The 18,211-nt window shown below is 38.0% G+C and overlaps 1 protein-coding gene across 1 annotated transcript; it reads right to left on the bottom strand.

Annotated features, from left to right (window-relative positions):
- Positions 1–481: 481 nt before the first annotated feature.
- LOC149087021 (torsin-1A-like) lies at positions 482–12,384 on the bottom strand. Its single transcript, XM_089231241.1, has 5 exons — positions 12,054–12,384; positions 8,845–9,110; positions 7,391–7,566; positions 3,332–3,456; positions 482–2,061 (listed from the first exon to the last, which is right to left on the bottom strand). The coding sequence occupies exons 1-5, from the start codon at positions 12,247–12,249 to the stop codon at positions 1,814–1,816; spliced, it is 1,011 nt and encodes a 336-aa protein (XP_089087367.1). The 5' UTR covers positions 12,250–12,384; the 3' UTR covers positions 482–1,813.
- Between the last annotated feature and the right edge of the window lie 5,827 nt (positions 12,385–18,211).

Below are 18,211 nucleotides of genomic sequence, written 5' to 3' on the forward strand. Positions count from 1 at the left end.
ATATACGTATTAAGGAGTACGTGTATTAAGGAGTTCTAGTCATATATAAAGGGGTTCTAACGCACAATGACGTGAGGAAGATGACGTCATTCCTCGGGAGACGTATAATCTAGGATCGGAGATCGTCACAGGGTAATGAATGCGATTTTCCGGAACGAATTATCTTGGTTAGCTGAGATATCACTGCATAACGGTTTCATTATAAGATAACAGTATAACGAAATAATTAAGAATAATTATAACCCAGACTCATGGCCCCCGGGTCAGACTTTTCACGGGCCCTTCTGTAGTTAATTTATAGCGTGAAAAAGCAAAAAATGATAACTGTTCCGGGCCCTGTCAGCCTTCCCCCCTTTGTGGGGGCCATGCTCAGACACTGGTGGGAAGTGACCGACCAATTACTGGTCACTACAGACATAAATCATAACAAATACAGTACAACGACCAAATCATCACACACAACTAGAAAAGTTTTTTTTTTGAAGTTTATAAATGTACAAGTATAATTAAAAAAAAAAAATCAATAAAAAATTGAAAAAGAAAAATTTTCATTTACAAATACAGTCGAATACCGTTATAGGAACGCATAGGAACAATGGAATTCCTTTATAGCGAAATTTCATTATAACGAAGTGATTTCTTCGGTCTCTTGGCGCTCGTTATAACGGGATTCGACTGTATTTCACTCGCTGAAAACACTACTAAACCAGATATGTACCTCGTCCATATCCCTCTGTGGAATTTCTAATGAATTGGTACACGTGTGTGTGAGTGCGCGAGTAGTGAACCTTCCGTGAAGTTTGTTTCTATGTAATGTTTGCCACATGCGTATTGCTGCCATTTGCCACCAATTTTTCTAACTATTCATGAAGTGTAATGATTGAATATATACCGTTGTAAGCTCATTGGTCTGGAAACACTATTGTCTTTGACTTGTTCGAAGTGCCGTTTTCGTTCATCAAATGAACTCCTCCTTTTATATTTTACGCTAATTATTTGAGTGCATTTTCTCGCAAGTTGAAGCAGTTTTGGTGAATAGGGGCCCAATTGTTTTCCTGGAATTTTGATTGCTTTTGATTCAAGACACTCATGCATTATCAGGGTGCCACTGTATGGAGATGCATAATGTACGTCCATAAAAGTAGAATTCTTCACTTACCAGCTTTAAAGAATATTTTTTGACACTTTTAAAAATGATAAGACCATGGATGGGTGGAGATACAGGAGCAATCCCTCCTCCTCTTCCCCAGCGTCAATGGAGGACTGAATGATCTCTCTCTCCACAACAAAGGTAATCTTAACTTGAAATATCACGAATTTTCTGTCTGTCTATCTGAGATCAGTGTCAAGAATACTCATCCGTCTTGAACGTAGCTTTGACAGACTTATCAGAAAATATTTTATACCATTCCAATGTTCATCCCTGGAGCCATTTCACTGGGTTCGACTACCTTAAAATTTTAGTTTACCGGGTTAGAATCTTATCGTTGAATTGACAAAATTCTAACGGTGTATGCGTTTTTTACCATGCTTTGCACATAAGCTCTCACCCTATTGCTTTGTACTACTGACAGTATGCGGATAATAATTTCCAGTACACAGAATAATTTTTCTTTTTTCAAATTTTGAATTTAAAAACAACTTGTTTTTTGATTCACAATATTTTAGAGGTTCCCCCCTCACAAAATTAATTGACAATTGATTCATGAGTGATTATTGGTCCATCATTGACGATGCACTTCATTTTTAAGTCTGCTTGCAGAAAGAAATCCAAAATCAGAAGAGAGATGGGGGGATTGTGAGTTTTCTTTTCTTACAAGTAACGCGCAACTCTTCCTGCAATTTTCTTACATCCTGATTTTGAGTAGATTAAAAAATCTTTCGGCTCATATTCTAATTCATCTGCTATCTCATCTATTATGTATTGATCTACACTCGATCGTGATTGGTCTCTGAATTCATTTATGATGCACAGCTTGACATGCTTTTTTTCTAGTGGTAAAAATGGGATGAATAAGTCAATCATGTTCTTGTTTATGATTTCGCTGTTTTTCAATCCTCCTGAAATGATCAAAAGAAAAAAAAACACATAAATGTATGTTTTTAATTTTCTCAAATAATAATTTACAATTCAATATAGTCCTAAAAGACTCATCTGCATGGGCGGAGGTACGGGCGGGGAAGGGGGGGGGCATGCCCCTCCCCCAGTGTTACAGATGAAGTCAGTCGACTGATCATTATATTTTAGAGTAGGAACAAATACTTTCAGAGAAGATTTTAATACATTGCAGCATTATCCAACTTTATGATATTCATTTCATATATCAACTCGTAGCGATTTGCGCGCATGCGTAATGCAGTTTCAAAATAGCGATGGCGCTCGATGACAGTGCGATAGAGGAGCAGCGTGCTGTTGTCCGATTTTTGTGGACAAAATGACTTATGCAAAAAAATATTCACAAAGAAATGTTTCCTGTTCATGGCGAGAAGTGTTTACCGAGTAAAGCTGCTTAAAATCGGGTCGAGAAATTTTCTCAAGGCCGCTCGAAAATTCGTGACAATGATAGAAGTGGGTGTCCCATTTTGATTGAGACATAACCAACAGTTCAGTAGGTGGAGGAACTGATTTGGACTAATCGACATACAGCTTGCCTAACGCAGGTGACAATTCAAATATTTGGTGGCAAACTTCTTAAACGCCCACCTTATAGTTTCGGCTTATTAGCCCCAAGCGATTTTCATCTGCTTAGTCTACTAAAAAACCATCTTGGAAGTAAACGCTTTGCAGATGATGAAGAGGTTCAAGATGAGATTCTAATGTGGCTGAAACAGCAAGCCAAGAATTTAATGTGGCTGGTATTGTGGCTCATAAAGCGATGGGATAAGTGCATAAATATTGGTGGGAGTTATGATGAGAAATGAAAATAGTTTTATAACAGTGATTATATCATTGTCTTTTTTTAAAATTACCTTTGTGACTTACTTACGGCTGTATTCACCGACAGAGTTTAAACTACAATCGCAGGTTAAAGGATTAGAGATCGACACGGACTGGTAAAAATCCTGAATTTAACCAATCCGTGTCGATTTGCATTTCTTTCACCTGCAATTGTAGTTTAAACTGTCGGTGAATACAGCGGTTAAGGATTCTCCGACATAAAAATCTGAGCCCTAATTATAACAAACCTTTTTGTTGAAATGAAGCAATCAAATCTTTAAGAGTTTTCAAAGGGGGAAAAGGAAAAAATGTTCCCCCACCCCTTTGCCTATTGGTCACATTTGTAGATATTCAACATATGAGCTAAATTTTAGCATAGCCTAATTATTTTACCTAACGCATGGAAAGCAGCTGTACTGATACTGGGCTCAACATCTTTCAGTGCCATATGTTCACGACTTTCTCCCTTATTGTGCTGCATAAGGGTGATTTTGTTGATCTTTTCACCTCCAGCATTGCTGAAAATAAAAAATGTGGTAAAATAATTTAAATGCAGAATTATTAAAGAAATTTTTACTCTCGTTATAACAGACTGATAGGGAATGAAGGTTGTCAGTTATAATGAAAGTCCAGTTTATAACAACTAATTCTTACAGAGTTTGCTTACAAGTTGATGCATTTTTAGTGCATACTTGTTTGTAACCTGTAGTCTTTTGACTTTATATTTTAAAGAAGACGGGAATTGAGTATCCAAAAATTCCTGTATTATCAAAGATTATACGGGAATACTGAAAAATATAGAAGCAATTAAAGGTGTAAATTGACACCAAAATGAATGAAAATTGAAAATCGATGAAAGAAATAATTTCAAAACTAATGAAAAAAGCGAGCCATAATGATCTGAGAACTAATGGCCGTCTAGAATTAAGAATGAGAAATAATTGAAAGGTTCCAGCACCTATACTAAATTTCTGAATTGATGAAAGAAAAAAAATCCTAGAATTGATGGAAAATTCTAGAATCAAATCAGTTGGAGCTTGCATACCTTGTTCACTGCAAAAAAAATGTATTTGGTATAAGCATTTTTTTACGTCTAACTACAAAAAGTGTCAGAAGTCAGCCCAGTCCGACCACACCTGTCACACATCCCGGAGGGTGGCTTTGTGGTAATGCCTCACCCTCCTCAAGGAAAGGGAGGTAAAGTTTTGCAGATTTTCGACACTCGTTCCTATCTTTGTTTATTTTTTTATGTGACTCTTCATTCGGGAAACATCTCTCCAAAAGTGCAATGTGAAAAACCTTCATGCTTTAAGCCAGTGTTTCTCAACCGCCGGGCCCTAACATCATTCTTACCGGGCCACGGGTGATTGGCCGTTTTCCTCCCTCCCCCCCCCCCCATTAATTTTCCGTTAGTCATGTGTTTGACCGGGCCTTCCACTTACAAAAATAAATGAAACCAGGCCGCGGGCTTCGAAAGATTGAGAACCACTGTTTGTTTGCCAACAAACCACTGATGCCAGCAGTACGACTAATGTTTTCGAACTTTTTTCCTCAGGATTAATTATTATGTGAAAACTAGAGATAGGGCTTTTTTTTATGGCTCTTCGGAAGCCGGTTATGTTTCCGGCATAAAGAATTGACCAAAAAGTACGTTTTTTTTCTTTTTTTTCCCAAGGGTTTCAGGCACAATAATTATTTGAATTTCTTTTCCTTTTTCTCTCACTTTGTCCAACAATAGTGTGCAGAGCATAAACCGTCCTTATCACTGTTCACATACGACTGGGTGATCGAAGTCATATCACTGAATAGGGAGATAACAAATAAGAACTAGAAAAAGTTCTCAGAAGGAATTAATTTTTTTTCCTTTGTGTGCGGTCTTATTCAAATTTGCCACATCAGATCGATTCCAAAAAAATACATCCAAAACATTATTCTCATAGTGGTGTTAGACGACGTCTGCGTATAAGAAAGGAATAAAACAGTGGGTCTTTTCTCATATACCTCTGAATCTATTGGCACAAAATCAAGCCGCAAAACAATGACATGGACACAGAACGTAAATTACTTGACAGATTTTTAGACGCCAGCATCAAGTAGCATTTAAAGACAGCTTTTTCGGATAAGAAAAGTCGGATTTCCCAACTGTACTCCTTCACAGAACAGCCAATACGATGCTTTCATGACTTTTGAAATTTCGGAAAATGAAGCAGTAACATCGTTAGATTTTGCCGCAAACCAATTGAGACAAATAATATCCAAGGTTGTAATCTCAATATTTGAATATTCAAACTTGAAATTCAAAAATTCAATTAATACATTGTATATCCGCCTTCCGGAATGTATGAGAGAATGATTCTCAGATGGTGGTGTTAAGAAATTTCGGAAAAGTTTTCAAGCCTCCCTAGCAGGGCCGTAACTAGGTTCGGGCAACCGGGGCACTGCCCCAGGGCCCCGAGCGTAATAGGGGGAACTCCAAAAAATTTAAATTTTTTTGCTTAATAGAAACCCTTTCCGAAGGGCTCCAAGGAAAAGTCTGCCCCGGAAAGGCACACTACGGCTTTGCTCCCTAGGAAAACATCATGACAGTTCCCAGGAAGGTATGCAATTAACACTCCGAAGTTACCTCACTCCGGGGCAGTCGTCATTTAGAGATGTCCATGCCACAGGCTACTAAGGCTAATGGAGGCACCACCGGATGAAACTACATTGTGCGCACTATTGGTACCTTTTGTTGGCTCCTAAGGAAATGGCCGCGGCTTCAAATCAAAGTATTCCGGGATTCTACTAACGATTTCAAAAAAACAGACTTTATTCGAATTTAGAACATTTACAAACGTAGCCTAAATACGCCAACTTTCCTCTACCATCCATTAATTCAATCTCTCTAATACTACTGCTCTCATACTTTTTTTTAAGCTTCACGTTCTTACAAATCGCTCGTTCGCTCGAGCACAAAGTCACGTTACATTTCTTCCTTTTCAGCGGCTGTTCAACAGCTTCCTACACTTTAGACCAGATGGTAACTCCAATGAGGGAAGGTAAAATTACTAGATTTCTTTTCTGGCGTCCCTTTTGTTTGATGCCCTAAGCATGTTTTTTTTTTCTTGGTTGATGTAGCCGTTATACCTTTAACATTTCAGAACCCAAGGACCATTAAACTGTCTGAAACAAATTGGTGGACCACTTTTGTCCCGTATTACGGGACATTCCTGTAATTTTGGTTGTACCGGTTTTTTTATACATATTGTCTCGTTTTTCCAGTTTATTTGAATTTGTAATATTCACTGAAGTAATGAATACACATCATTTTCATTATATATAAATTATATTATGATAATTATTGCAAAAAATATAAATTTATATTTTAAATATAAATACGTGAGATATATATAAATATATATCTCACGTATTTGTCAAGTTCAACGTTTTTTCCACAATGTTTCAGCGATTTTAACACAAATTGGTGATTGTGTCTACTTCTGGCGCGGATTTCGGTGACAATTTCCGATCTTCCGTATTTTACTCCATTTAAGAGATTCTATTTACCGCATTTTTTTCTCAATGAAATAAAGTGATCCGTTCATTTGAATAATTTTTTTGTGTACATTTTTTAACTGTGATTTTTAGCAGCCGTTTATTTTCCTCATTTTTCAGCAATTGAATTTTTTGGTAAATTTTAGAAACATCCCGAATTTAAGATTGCATTTTCATAAATCTATGGTGAACCTATATACATCATTATTACTACACGATATTTTATTAGATGTTTATACGTTATTACATGTAAACGCATGAAGGCATAATTTTTAGATACCTCCATATCGTTGTTAGGCCTATTAACCACAATGGGTGAATAATTTTTCATTCAGTCAGAATTAAATTATGAAGTCTGCTTGCGGACCACTTCTGGTCCACGGACCATAGGTTGAGAAACGCTATCTTTAATGGAAGAAAGAAAGGCTAGAATTTTTTTAAGAGTAAAAAATGTGACCCCCTGCATACACTCTTTTCCTGTTTGAAATATGCTAGTATATATACCTGATAACACAAAAAATGATATTATAGGGGGCTTCTAACTGAAGCCTCCTTTCACGATCAATAATAGTTTGATGGGGAAAAAATTAAGTTTTAATCAAAAATTTCCAAAACAACTGCTGAGAAAGAAAAGGATTTCTTTTGGAAGAATTGCGGCCATTGAAATTTTGCGGCCCGGTGCGACCGCACCTTTCGCACCCCCCTAAGTCCGGCCCTGACTACCCATGCACGTAGCATTTCTTTTAGATAATACATTTTTACGTAGAAAAAAACAACAGTATATTTTGAAACTTTCCTATATATATATACTTGTATATTTGTTGGAGGGGATATGCAAATTTGTTAATAGTGCTTTTCGCTGTTACCTAAAAAATAATTATCTTATATATTGTCTATGTTAAAACTGCGCAAACTTGCCTCAAAAAAATAAAAATATTCCTTCTGTAGTCAACTCCATCCATGTGGTCGAAGAAATCTAAAAATGGCTTTACTGCATCCAGGACGCCTTCAGCCATCTTATCAACCTCGTCAAATATGAACAGTGATCTTCCACATCGTTTGGTGCTTTCTTTGATTTCTCGTTTGAGTCTATCCTGCAAAAGATTTTTCGTGTACAGGTTGACAGTCAAAAATCCGGTTCCTTCAGATTTCGGGCAGGGATTCTGAGGAACTATTTTATTCAGTAAAAGTTTGTATAATTGTTTTGTTTATATTTAGTGAACATTAAAACTTCATTTGCTTTCCATTTGGTGTTTAATTTTCTTTCTACGAAGGACTGTATAGGTAAATATTTCCCGAAGTGGGGAATATCTCCCCCGGTGGGTAATGGAGTGGTCCGGGGGGGGGGTGATAGAAGCTACGTGTATAACATGGGATCCTATGGGTTCGCATGAGATGGGGGGGGGGGCGATGGAACAAAAAGTTCGAAACTATGATATAGGTAGACATCTGTTAAATGCACAGGGTGGCCCATAATTCATAAATAGTTTAAAAACTCATAAAAACTGAAGAAATTGGTATATTTGAGAATTCACAAAAACGTTTTTACTCTCACGAAGGGGGAATTTTCTTTTGTACAGAAAAAAAAAGGAAAATTCAGAAATGAGCTGTTAATCGTACATGATTCATTTTATAGGACACTAATTTGCATATTTCCAGTGCAAGTTTCTATCGACAAAGATTTGAATCAATTTTTTTCTGTAACAAAAAAAATCCCCCTTCAGTCTCTCTCGCAAACTGAACACATGTGCGAGTGTGACTGTTTACAATATGGAACTAAATGTAGTATTGTAACTATGAGTATATGCGCTTTAAAGCTTTTTTTTTATTATTATTTTGTATCCAAGTATAATAATGACTAGGAATGGGGGGTTCCTAACTTCAGGAATGTATATAATGTGGGAAATCTGCGAAAAATGTAGAAAGCAACCACCCAAATAAAGCTGTAGCAGTGTGCGAGCAGTGAATCTGTCAAACGACAATGCCAATTCCCCATTTCCGAGAAATCCTAAAAAAAGAGGCATATTAAATGTCATTGGATAGGTTCTTTTTCGTCAAATATTTCCATTAATATTGTGATTTAAAAATATGCAAATTTTTGCAAATGCACTAATTGCACTAATTGGAAGTTTCGGCACATAGGATATACATAAAAAGTTAATTTTTCTATTTTCTTTTATGTATATAACCCCTTGGGAAATTTAAGGCATTTTGAGTGACTGCACGTTACTTTTTACAAAAAAAAAGTGTTTCTAAAGTCAACGGTTGCAGAGATATTCACTTTGCAAACAGTTTTTTTTTTTTAGTTTTTTGTTCCCTGGTATCAAGAAATATTCAATGCATAAATAAGTACAGCTCTATATGAATCAAACCTTGTATTCCACTATCCGCCCTTGGTGTGGAAAATGTTGGGGTCCGGAATAAAAATGAACAAATTTACTTTGCATCCCTTTCTTATACAAGTTTTTGACGATCATGCTGGAAGCATAGTTTTTTCCTCCTCCAGACCAACCGTGGAAAGCAAGCGCCAGAGCTTTCCGTGGTTTTTCACTATTCAAGAAGCCTTTCAAAATTCTGGGAACTTCTTTTTCCACAAAGGACTGACCAAAAAGTTTTGAACTCAAATCCCACTCAAGACCTGCATAAAAAAAAGAATAGTATGTACAGGGATTTCAAATCATGCTAAAAAAAAAGGATATTAATCTACTGAACTTTCAGAACTTTAATGTGCAAATATCTATTCATCGCATACACTTGGATTTTAATAAACATGAATCACATGTGCTATGCAAGAAAATTTTGCTGCTGAAAATACCACATATTTGAAGATTTTTACTATATGTATCTGTGCATCCTCCATATTCTTAGATACGACAGTATTAAGACAACAATAATCTTTTTTAGGGGCAGTGTATTAGGCAGGGTGTCCTGGAAGTGCCTTTATCTCATCAACCATCCGTCGTATAGAGGTATGATTCCAATTTCAAAAATGCTAAACAGGCGTTTAAAAATTGCCCCGTACCAGTTTTCAGAGTGAATGTCTAGTGCGTAAGAAAATTTAAAAAAAAAAAAAAAAATCTAAATTTTTATACGCCCCCGTGCTCTAACTTCCAATTAGAAAGTTGTTGCCCTGTCTCCCCTGATGCCAAAAAAAAAAGAGAAAATTCCACGTTTCTAATAAGTGTAATGTTCACAGACACGTCCGAAACGGAGGAAATTTGTGAAAGATCAGCGTTAAATGCGGAAAACCAGTTTTACCCGCATGCGTGCAACGCTGTTCCTTCCCAAATTCCCTCCGTTTTCCGAACTAGAATTTTCCTATGAATATTGCAATTGGAAACAGAATTTTTTTTTGGCTTCAGGAGAAACACAGGACAACTATCTAATTGGAAGTTCGAGGGGGTCCGTATAGAATTTTTTAAATTTTCTTACACACTGGAAATAAGTTATCTGAAAACCACTGGTATAGGGCAAATTTTGAACGCCTGGTGGAGCATTTTTGAAACTGGAATCATGCCTCTATACGACGGACGGTTGATGAGATAAAGGCACAGAACATCCTGTATATTATTATTATTTTTTTTTTTTTGTGATACAGTCAACGCTCGTTATGGCGATCATTCTATTACAACGACCGGTAGGATGTCCCAAATGTTTTTAATAGAACGACTATCACATACGTTATATTCACGATATAACGACCCTCCCAATGTAACGTCCGTTTTCGACGAGACGAGGGCGGGGGGGGGGGGGTTGTTATATCGATCGTCAACTGTATATGCTTTTATATTGGGTTGCTGTATTTTGGTTATTTAAAATTCATGTTTTTTATGGGCATAAATTTTTCAGCCACCTCGTCGGGCAAGTTGCCTGTTGTGGCCTTTGTATTTGTAATTATACTGTGCAAGAGGAAGTTCGTTCAAAGTAGAGGACACTACATCGTTAGTAAGACTTTGAAGGATAATTGAATCGCTAAACGGATAGTTACCACAGAAAGAAAGAAGGTGGTTTCGGAGCCTTATTTTATGAATTAAATTTTGATAAACTTCTGGATAGAAAAGCTAAATGGACATTTCTATATGCTTTTCAAAGAGTATGAAAGATCTAATTTGTCAATTTGTTGGTTATTACCAGGACCCGAGTGTTGATGACATTTGTATTTTTTTTTTTTTTTCATTTTTCTGCTTTTTTCAATGTTAAATAATTTTTTTGGCATTTTCAGGATATTTTTTCACTTTTTAAATTTTAAAGCATTCAAAAAATTATATGAATACTGATTGCATTCACACACACACACAGCACTTAGGCCTATGAAAAAATATGTTTGAATTTCTGGGAAAATTGAATAATTTATCAACAGCCTTCCCCCCCCCCACGTAAAATTTTTCATGGGCCTTACAATGAATTTCTTGTGAAAAAAAATTGATAAGAATCGTGTTTCAGGGCCCCCCCCGGGCCCCCACATCCTGGAGCAGGGCCCTAGGCTGGGATCTTTTGCGGGCCATCAGGTCAGACTTTTCCCGAACCTTGTATAGTTAATTTACAGTGTGAAAAAGCAAAAAATGATGAGAATTGTCCCGTGCCCCAGGGCTAGAGCCCCGCCCTTGTGGGTGGCCATGGCCCTGTCAGTCCACCCTTGCGTGGGGGAAATCTAATTTTTCAAGACTTTTTAGGGCAACAACATTCGGGCCTTGGTTATTACTTCCAAACTGAAGGATATATACTGTATTTTCGGTGTGGGGCAATTTTACAGTTTTTCCCCCCTTCCAGCTTGGAGAGAGAAGAGAGAGAGAGATTTGGCGTTCCTCCTCCTCTCTCTCTCTCGAGTGGACAGAAATAATTTTAATTTTCCCCAATTATTTTCGATTTGGTCAATAATTTTTGTCCCCTTTCACCTCGGAGCGTCCTTCCCCGAGTGGCCAGAAATATATAATTTTCCCTAATTTTTTTGGTCAATAACTTTTTTCACCCATTCACTTCGGATTTGGCGCTCATATAGGGGACAGAAATAATTCTTCCAATGTTTTTTTGATTTAGTCAATATATATATACATACATATTTATTTATTATTTTTTTTTTCGCTCTTTCATATCGGATTTGGTGCCCTTTCTAGGCAGGCGCGGATCCGGGAGGGATGATCGCCCCCTCCCAAGAGCCAAATATAGGGGAAACAGTCTGTCCCGTAAAGTATGGGACGATCCAACAAACCTGCACAACGCCCTGGATCCGCGCCTGTTCCTAGAGCGGAGAGAAATAATTTTCCTCAATTTTTTTATTTCGTCATTAAGATCCAAAAAAGCGTGGGAAAAATATATATATTTTGACAGATTTCTCCGGGGGAAAAAAAAAAAGCATTCTTAGCTCCTGAGAAATTTGGCTGGTTCCTAATGTTTTAAAATTTTCAATAAGTCGTCAAGCCCTGCTGTTCATAAATTATTATTATTTAAATTTACTGTAGAATTTGCCTTTATCACCCCATAGTGGTGAATTCTGTAGAATTTTTGATTAATACTTAGAAAGATTTCAAGATAATACTTAGAGTGAATTCGAATGAAAGAAACTAATCGAAACGTTACTAACCTGAATGGTTGAAATTGATCCACTGATCACTGCAACATTCCGACCAACCGAAACGGCAGTATGCGCTATCTTTAACAGCGTACAGACTAGTAACAGCAATGAGACCGGCGGTGCCCATAGCAGTGAGACCTAAATCACCAGCACATATAGTACTGGAAATTAAAATAACAATAACCTGTGAAGTATTAACTCGCATTATTCATATAAGAAACGAAACGAGTCGCCGGCAGAGAGGAGAAGAAAAAAAAAACAATTATACAATGATTCGCTCGCAATGGAGGAGTATTTCTTTGAGTGAAACAGATAAAAAGGAGGCGCGTCGAGCCACCGTGGTCGAGCGCGGAGGGAGAAAGATAATAAGCTTTGGTTTTGGTTTCAACCCTGTTTAAACTGCGTGTCTGTCTTCCAATGAGCAGTAATATTAGAAAAATACAACGCATCGAGGGAAACGTTTCATCGAGGGGAAATTTCCCCCCTGGCGTTCTTTTGGTGAGTTGCCCACAAAGCCGCTTGTAAGTTTTACACTTAATGCAGCTTTGTTGCTCTTAATGCATACTTAATGTTACTCTTAATGCAGCTTTGGTTGCCAATGATAAGAATCTCTCTCTCAGTAGACTGACCATTCGGCCGAGGGGGTGCCCTAGAGTTTTTTTTCCGACCCATGTATGCAATGTTAAATTAATGGGAAGTATGCACGTTTGTAAAATCAAAAAGGGAAAGGGAATTATCAGAATTGGGGAAAATGTTTTTCCCTCATTCTGATAATTCCCCCATAAATGATGGCCTTTTGATATTCAACGTTCAGTGGGAATGTATAAATTGGAATAAGTTATGTGTGTTTTCATCTTTTTCTTATAACTCGGCCTTACATTCAGAGCCGCAACTAGGGGAGAGCAGGCGGGTCCCAGGGGGGGGGGCAAATTTCACCCTTTCACCTCTCCTCCAATCAACATTACAAGCAGGGCCGCAACTTATGCAGGACGGGCAGTGGTACGTTGCATTATATATTTATTAATTATTGGGGGCTCAGCCCCCTCGCACAATTTATTAGGGAGGGGCTCAAACATCTTCAACCCCAGGTTGCAGTGCCTATGGCCCGGGTTTAATGATTCAGCGGCACGGTGCAAGAACAGTTTTGTGGTCCTGGTGATAGGGGTTAGGCCCTGAGGTTAACTAATTTTTGCTCTATAAATCCACCGTAATTTCTTTCAGGGGCGGTATTTGGATCCGTAAAAAATCTTTCCGAGGAGGAGGCCCCAGTAAGTAGGGCCGTTCTAGCGCATGGGCAGACTGGGTATGGGCAGTGCAAGTGGTTTCAAAGCTTCACGTTAACGAGAAATATGTAAAACAATATAATGTCTAACAGGGCCGCAACTGGGGGATGAAGACGGGTCTGGGGGCCCTGGGCGTTGTACTAGAGGGGGCGCAAATTTCACTCTTTAACCTCTCCTTCAACATTATGAGGGGGCGCCAAAATGCATGCTTGCCCCGGCTGACCAAGCATCTAGTTGCGGCCCTGATGTCTAACACTGTGAAATAAAGCGTATTAAAGCATTAAACGTAGTAATTGCATGTAGCAATATTCGCGTGCACAAGGGGGAGGGGGATGTAATACCCCCTCCTCCTAGAGCCGAAATTATATTTTTATTAATTTAATTTAATTAATTTAATCCGAAATGTTATTTTTCAGGAAAAAACGTACCCTTCCAGGCCCATTATTTGGGGGGGGAGAGGGTCCGGAGAATCTTGCTCCCTTCCCCGGCTTTAAAAAATGTACTAGAAGCGATATATGTGTACACATGCATTGAGTATAAGTTCTTTGTCCCCCTCCCTCCAGAAAATATTGAAATGACGGGCCTCCCACCCCCATCTGAAAAAAAATGAAACTCCGACCCCAACCCTTGGGAAAATCCTGCGTACGCCTGTGTGTAGTAATAAGACGGTTTTCAATAAAAGTATGATGTGGCTCACCATTCGGGAATCACAGCCCCCTCACTGTCTTCAATGTAATCCCTAACGTATCTCGCGGCACTGCAGTACTCAGAGGGAAGAGCAGAGTCGTCCTAAGAGCATCTTGGGGCCCCCCGGGGAAATTGATTTTTTTAAGACCTCCCTACCTAACTAGAAATGGTTACACAGTGCCACAACTAGATGATTGGTCAGTCGGGGCAAGCACTCATTTTAGTGCCTCCTTTTAATATTGAAGGAGAGGTTAAAGGTTGAAATTTGCACCCCTTGGTTCAGCACCCAGGACACCAGACATGAATGCTCTCCCCTAGTTGCGGCCCCGTGATTGCTAACCAATTTGCATGCTTAATCTCGAACGATATCTCATTATCATGAGGGCCACCTCTGCGTGAGACCCCCCCGGGCAGTGTGTGGGTGGGCCCATGCGTTAAGACTACACTAGGAAAGAGCCAGATTACTTTTTTTTAATGCAGTTAAAAAACGAACGAAAACTTCGTCCTCTTGTCATTGCCCCTTACCCACGGTTCCGTGGCATCCTGTTTGGGAATCAATTTCACTACATTATAACTGTTTAAACAAGTTCAGGTGTAGGCGAGTTCAAAATAATGATGATAATAATAATAACAAATTACAGGTAATAAATAATAATTAATAATAAGTAACTGTTATAATATTACCAAGAAAATTTTTTATTTCAATCAAAATTATTAAACACTCTTTTTTAAAGGTATCTAATATTTTTCTTTCTCTGTATGTTTTTTTCTCCGTAAGGACGCGTTCCTGATAATTTCCCTCATGGTTTCTAGAATTTCCCTCTCGTGGAAGAGAGAAGCTACTTCCATTGACTTAACATTGCATACATGAGTTAGGAAAAAAATTAATTAAAAATCAAATAAATTTTTTAAAAATTAAAAAAAAATATCTTGACAAAAAGCGGTTTTTGTGGCATCCGCTCGAAAAAAATGATGAAGTTCTGAGCGTGAAAACTATGCGAAAAAATTCATGAAAAACCAACAATTTTACATTACAAGATATACAGAAGACATGGTTATGAAGATATTTGTTATTTGGGAGGTAAATGTGTTTTTTTTTTAAGGAAGGAAAAACTCATCTCTGCCTCTACCGGGAGTCGAACCCGGGTCCCTCGATTGCCGGACGAGTGCTCTGACCACTAAGCTACAGAGGAGATAGAGATTTTCCTTCGCTAGAGCGTAATATGTGCCGAACGGAACCGTGCAATGGACGGTGAACCGATCAGCTAATACATTCATGTCAAATTTTACATTATGCTCCCGTTTGAGTGAGTCACGTGAGGAATCGGGTAACGTCAAAACGAGTTTCGTTCTGAAGCGCGCGCTTGCTAATACCTAACCTTATATATTCTAGAAACCTTGCATTCGGCCTAATGTGGCGGAAGGGTAGGCCGGTTAAAAAAAAAAAGCCGGGTATGCGCCCATAGACAGTAGATTAACAATAGTGTCATATTACAGTCAAATCCCGTTTTAACGAATACCGATATAGCGAAAATCTCGTTTTAACGAACACTTTTTTAATCCCCCAGCTAAGTTTACATAGGGACATTTGTAAATAACCTGGAGTTTCTTTATGACGAAATTTCGTTATAACGAAGTGATTCTTACGGTCTCTTGGAGTTCGTTATAACGGGATTCGACTGTATATCTATGGATAGTCCGGAGTTCCATAAACGCTCTAATGTAAAGTTATTCCATGCAATGGTTTTTTCGATAAAACGAAGCGATTCCGTTATGCTAGGCGATTCACTACAGGCGTCCAAAAATAATAAATGAATTTAGTGAATTAAAGAGTTAATGAAAGTAATAACACTGAAAACTATTTTCATTGGCCTTGGTTGAAGCACCGGCCTGAAAAGTTGAACTGAAATCATTCAAATATTTATGTTCCCTTCATCTATTCAACTGAGCAACTTGACAATTCTGTTACAGTCGTTTATACGACGTTCAATTGGCCGAGTCAAAACGTTTTATGTGTAAGTCGAAGTGAATACCTGAGCCTTTTTAAAAAATTATCTCCCTCCCCCATACATATAAAATGTTATAAAATTTTATGTGTTTAATTGCATTCCAATTCTGTTTAAAAAATATCATTTCATACTTGAGAGGAAATTAAATCACATTTCAAATCATTTAAAGAAATAAAATTTAGCACAACACACATTACCTTTGGGGCACGACATTGGGTACAAAATTGCAACAAAATCTTCTCGATTTCAATCGGGAGCTTGTTCTTTGGTTTTGTTTCTCTACTTTATAATCGTTTCAAAAAGTTGAAACGAAGATATTCAACTGGTTTGCAAGATGAACTTTCGTTATCAATTTAAAATTCTTCCAAAATTTCCAGTTTTTTTTAGAGAGAGCGACATTACGAACGGTGGATTTGACGCAGTCAGCAAGCAGTGCAGTCTGAATGCATGGCCCCACCCGAGCACGGCCTAGGAACTAATTGAAATTTTCGAGAATTCTCCAGGTTGGGCCTCAGAAAAATCAATTGGCCCGGGGACCCATGATGTTCTTAGGACGGCCCTGTCAGCAAACGAAGCACCACATCGAAAGAAAATTCTACAGGAAATGATCGAAAGAACTTACTGTGCATGTGTACCGTATTTGTCTATTTTCGGCAGACCTGTACCCCACCCAATGCTTACAGTAGACTTTCTCACCCTCTCAGGATAACGTTGAAAACAATAGGGAGAGAAAAAATTCTGAAAGGACGTATGGCCGTCAAAACAATATAAATCCATTTCTTCGAGACTCTCCACATCTGCGTATTCTCAGAAAGAGGCAATAAACAAATCACCTAAGTGTCCACTCTAAATGGTCATCAGCCATCTCGTTGGCAATTTTCGTATACGTCAGCAATCACCCTAAAATTTATGTCTTTTGCGGTGGCAATATGCAAGAACTGTTGCAGCAACGCTTTTCCACTGCATACAAAAATTTTGTGCGCATTTGATGTGGATATAAATTACGTTTTTCTTTTTTCAAAAATTTCCGAGTTTGAGTCGAAGTGAAAACGTCGAATAATTGAGATTTTACGTTAAATAAATGAATGAAATATTTTAACATTAAAATGTATTTGTTGTATTGTTGTTTAAAATGTATTGTTAACAATTGCTACCCAAGTTAAACGTCATATAAACATGAAAGTCGTATAACTGAGTGACGTATGAACGAGTTTACTCTGTAATTTGTAGATAGGCTCTATTAAAAATAAGCGTTTTTAAACTTTATGAAACACAATTCAACAAACATCGCAACTGGCCTCGAGGCAGGGCCAAACTCTTCGGACATAGATTTATTATAGTTAACTCTTAATGCACAAAATGAAAATTTAACAAAAATTTACATTTTTAGCTTTGCTTACCGTTCTTTTGGGCTAGAACCGTAGGATTCATCCACGTGGGAAAAAAGTTAATCCTTTATGTACGCAAACTCGTTCAACTATTTCACTAGAAGATTTCGAACAACTGTATTTTTGCAGACGCGAACCGTAAATATTTTTCTGTTCAACAATATCGTCTGTGAGGGGAGATGATTCTAGATATTCTAGAAACCTTGGGGAGATGTGTCCTCAAGACAGTACAGCGAATAAAAGAGGCCGATGCGAAAAATGTAGCCTTTTTTTCCAGAAGCAAGGAAAAAATCCCTCGATTTGTTCGGAGTGGGAGGGGATTATTAGAGGGACCGTGAGCGAAATCACCTGATTCAGTACACACGTCATTACAGCGATTTCGTACAATACTTTTTGCGGGAAAACGCTTTAAACGAGAAATCTCGATGACTATCAATCAGAGTTGGCACCAGAGTCGCAAAATAAGTCGCACTAAGGAGGAAAACGTTATATGCGGGATCCACTGTATTTTGTACAAAAGCTTGCAGCAAAGCTTTCTCAGTACCATAATGCCCCCGTCCCACAAGAGTGGGCTAGGGGCCCATTGGTAAGATAATTAAAGTTAAAGATAATAAAAGTCTTTGTCAGGATTCGCGGTCGTCTCGGGCCTCGGGGAAGCAATAATTTTTATGGCTCTCAATACAAAGGCAGCGGAACGAGCGTCTTCCTTTGTGAATAACCGAACAAGTAGGGATTGCTTCACGCCGGGGTTCACCCCGGCTGTGGTTTTTGCGGTTATGTTCAACAAAGACTTTTATTAT

The sequence above is a fragment of the Pholcus phalangioides genome, unplaced genomic scaffold, assembly GCF_987345545.1.
Source record: "Pholcus phalangioides strain wild (caught in Gottingen) unplaced genomic scaffold, Ppha-v1.0 ptg000004l_1, whole genome shotgun sequence".
Taxonomy (NCBI): Eukaryota; Metazoa; Arthropoda; class Arachnida; order Araneae; family Pholcidae; genus Pholcus; species Pholcus phalangioides.

Coding starts and splice junctions, on each gene's coding strand:
- LOC149087021 (XM_089231241.1), bottom strand. CDS start 12,249: ATGCGAGTTAATACTTCACAGGTTATTGTTATTTTAATTTCCAGTACT. Junction 7,567..8,844: donor GGCGGATAGTGGAATACAAG/GTTTGATTCATA, acceptor AATCTTTTGCAG/GATAGACTCAAACGAGAAAT. Junction 2,062..3,331: donor AGCTGCTTTCCATGCGTTAG/GTAAAATAATTA, acceptor TGATCATTTCAG/GAGGATTGAAAAACAGCGAA.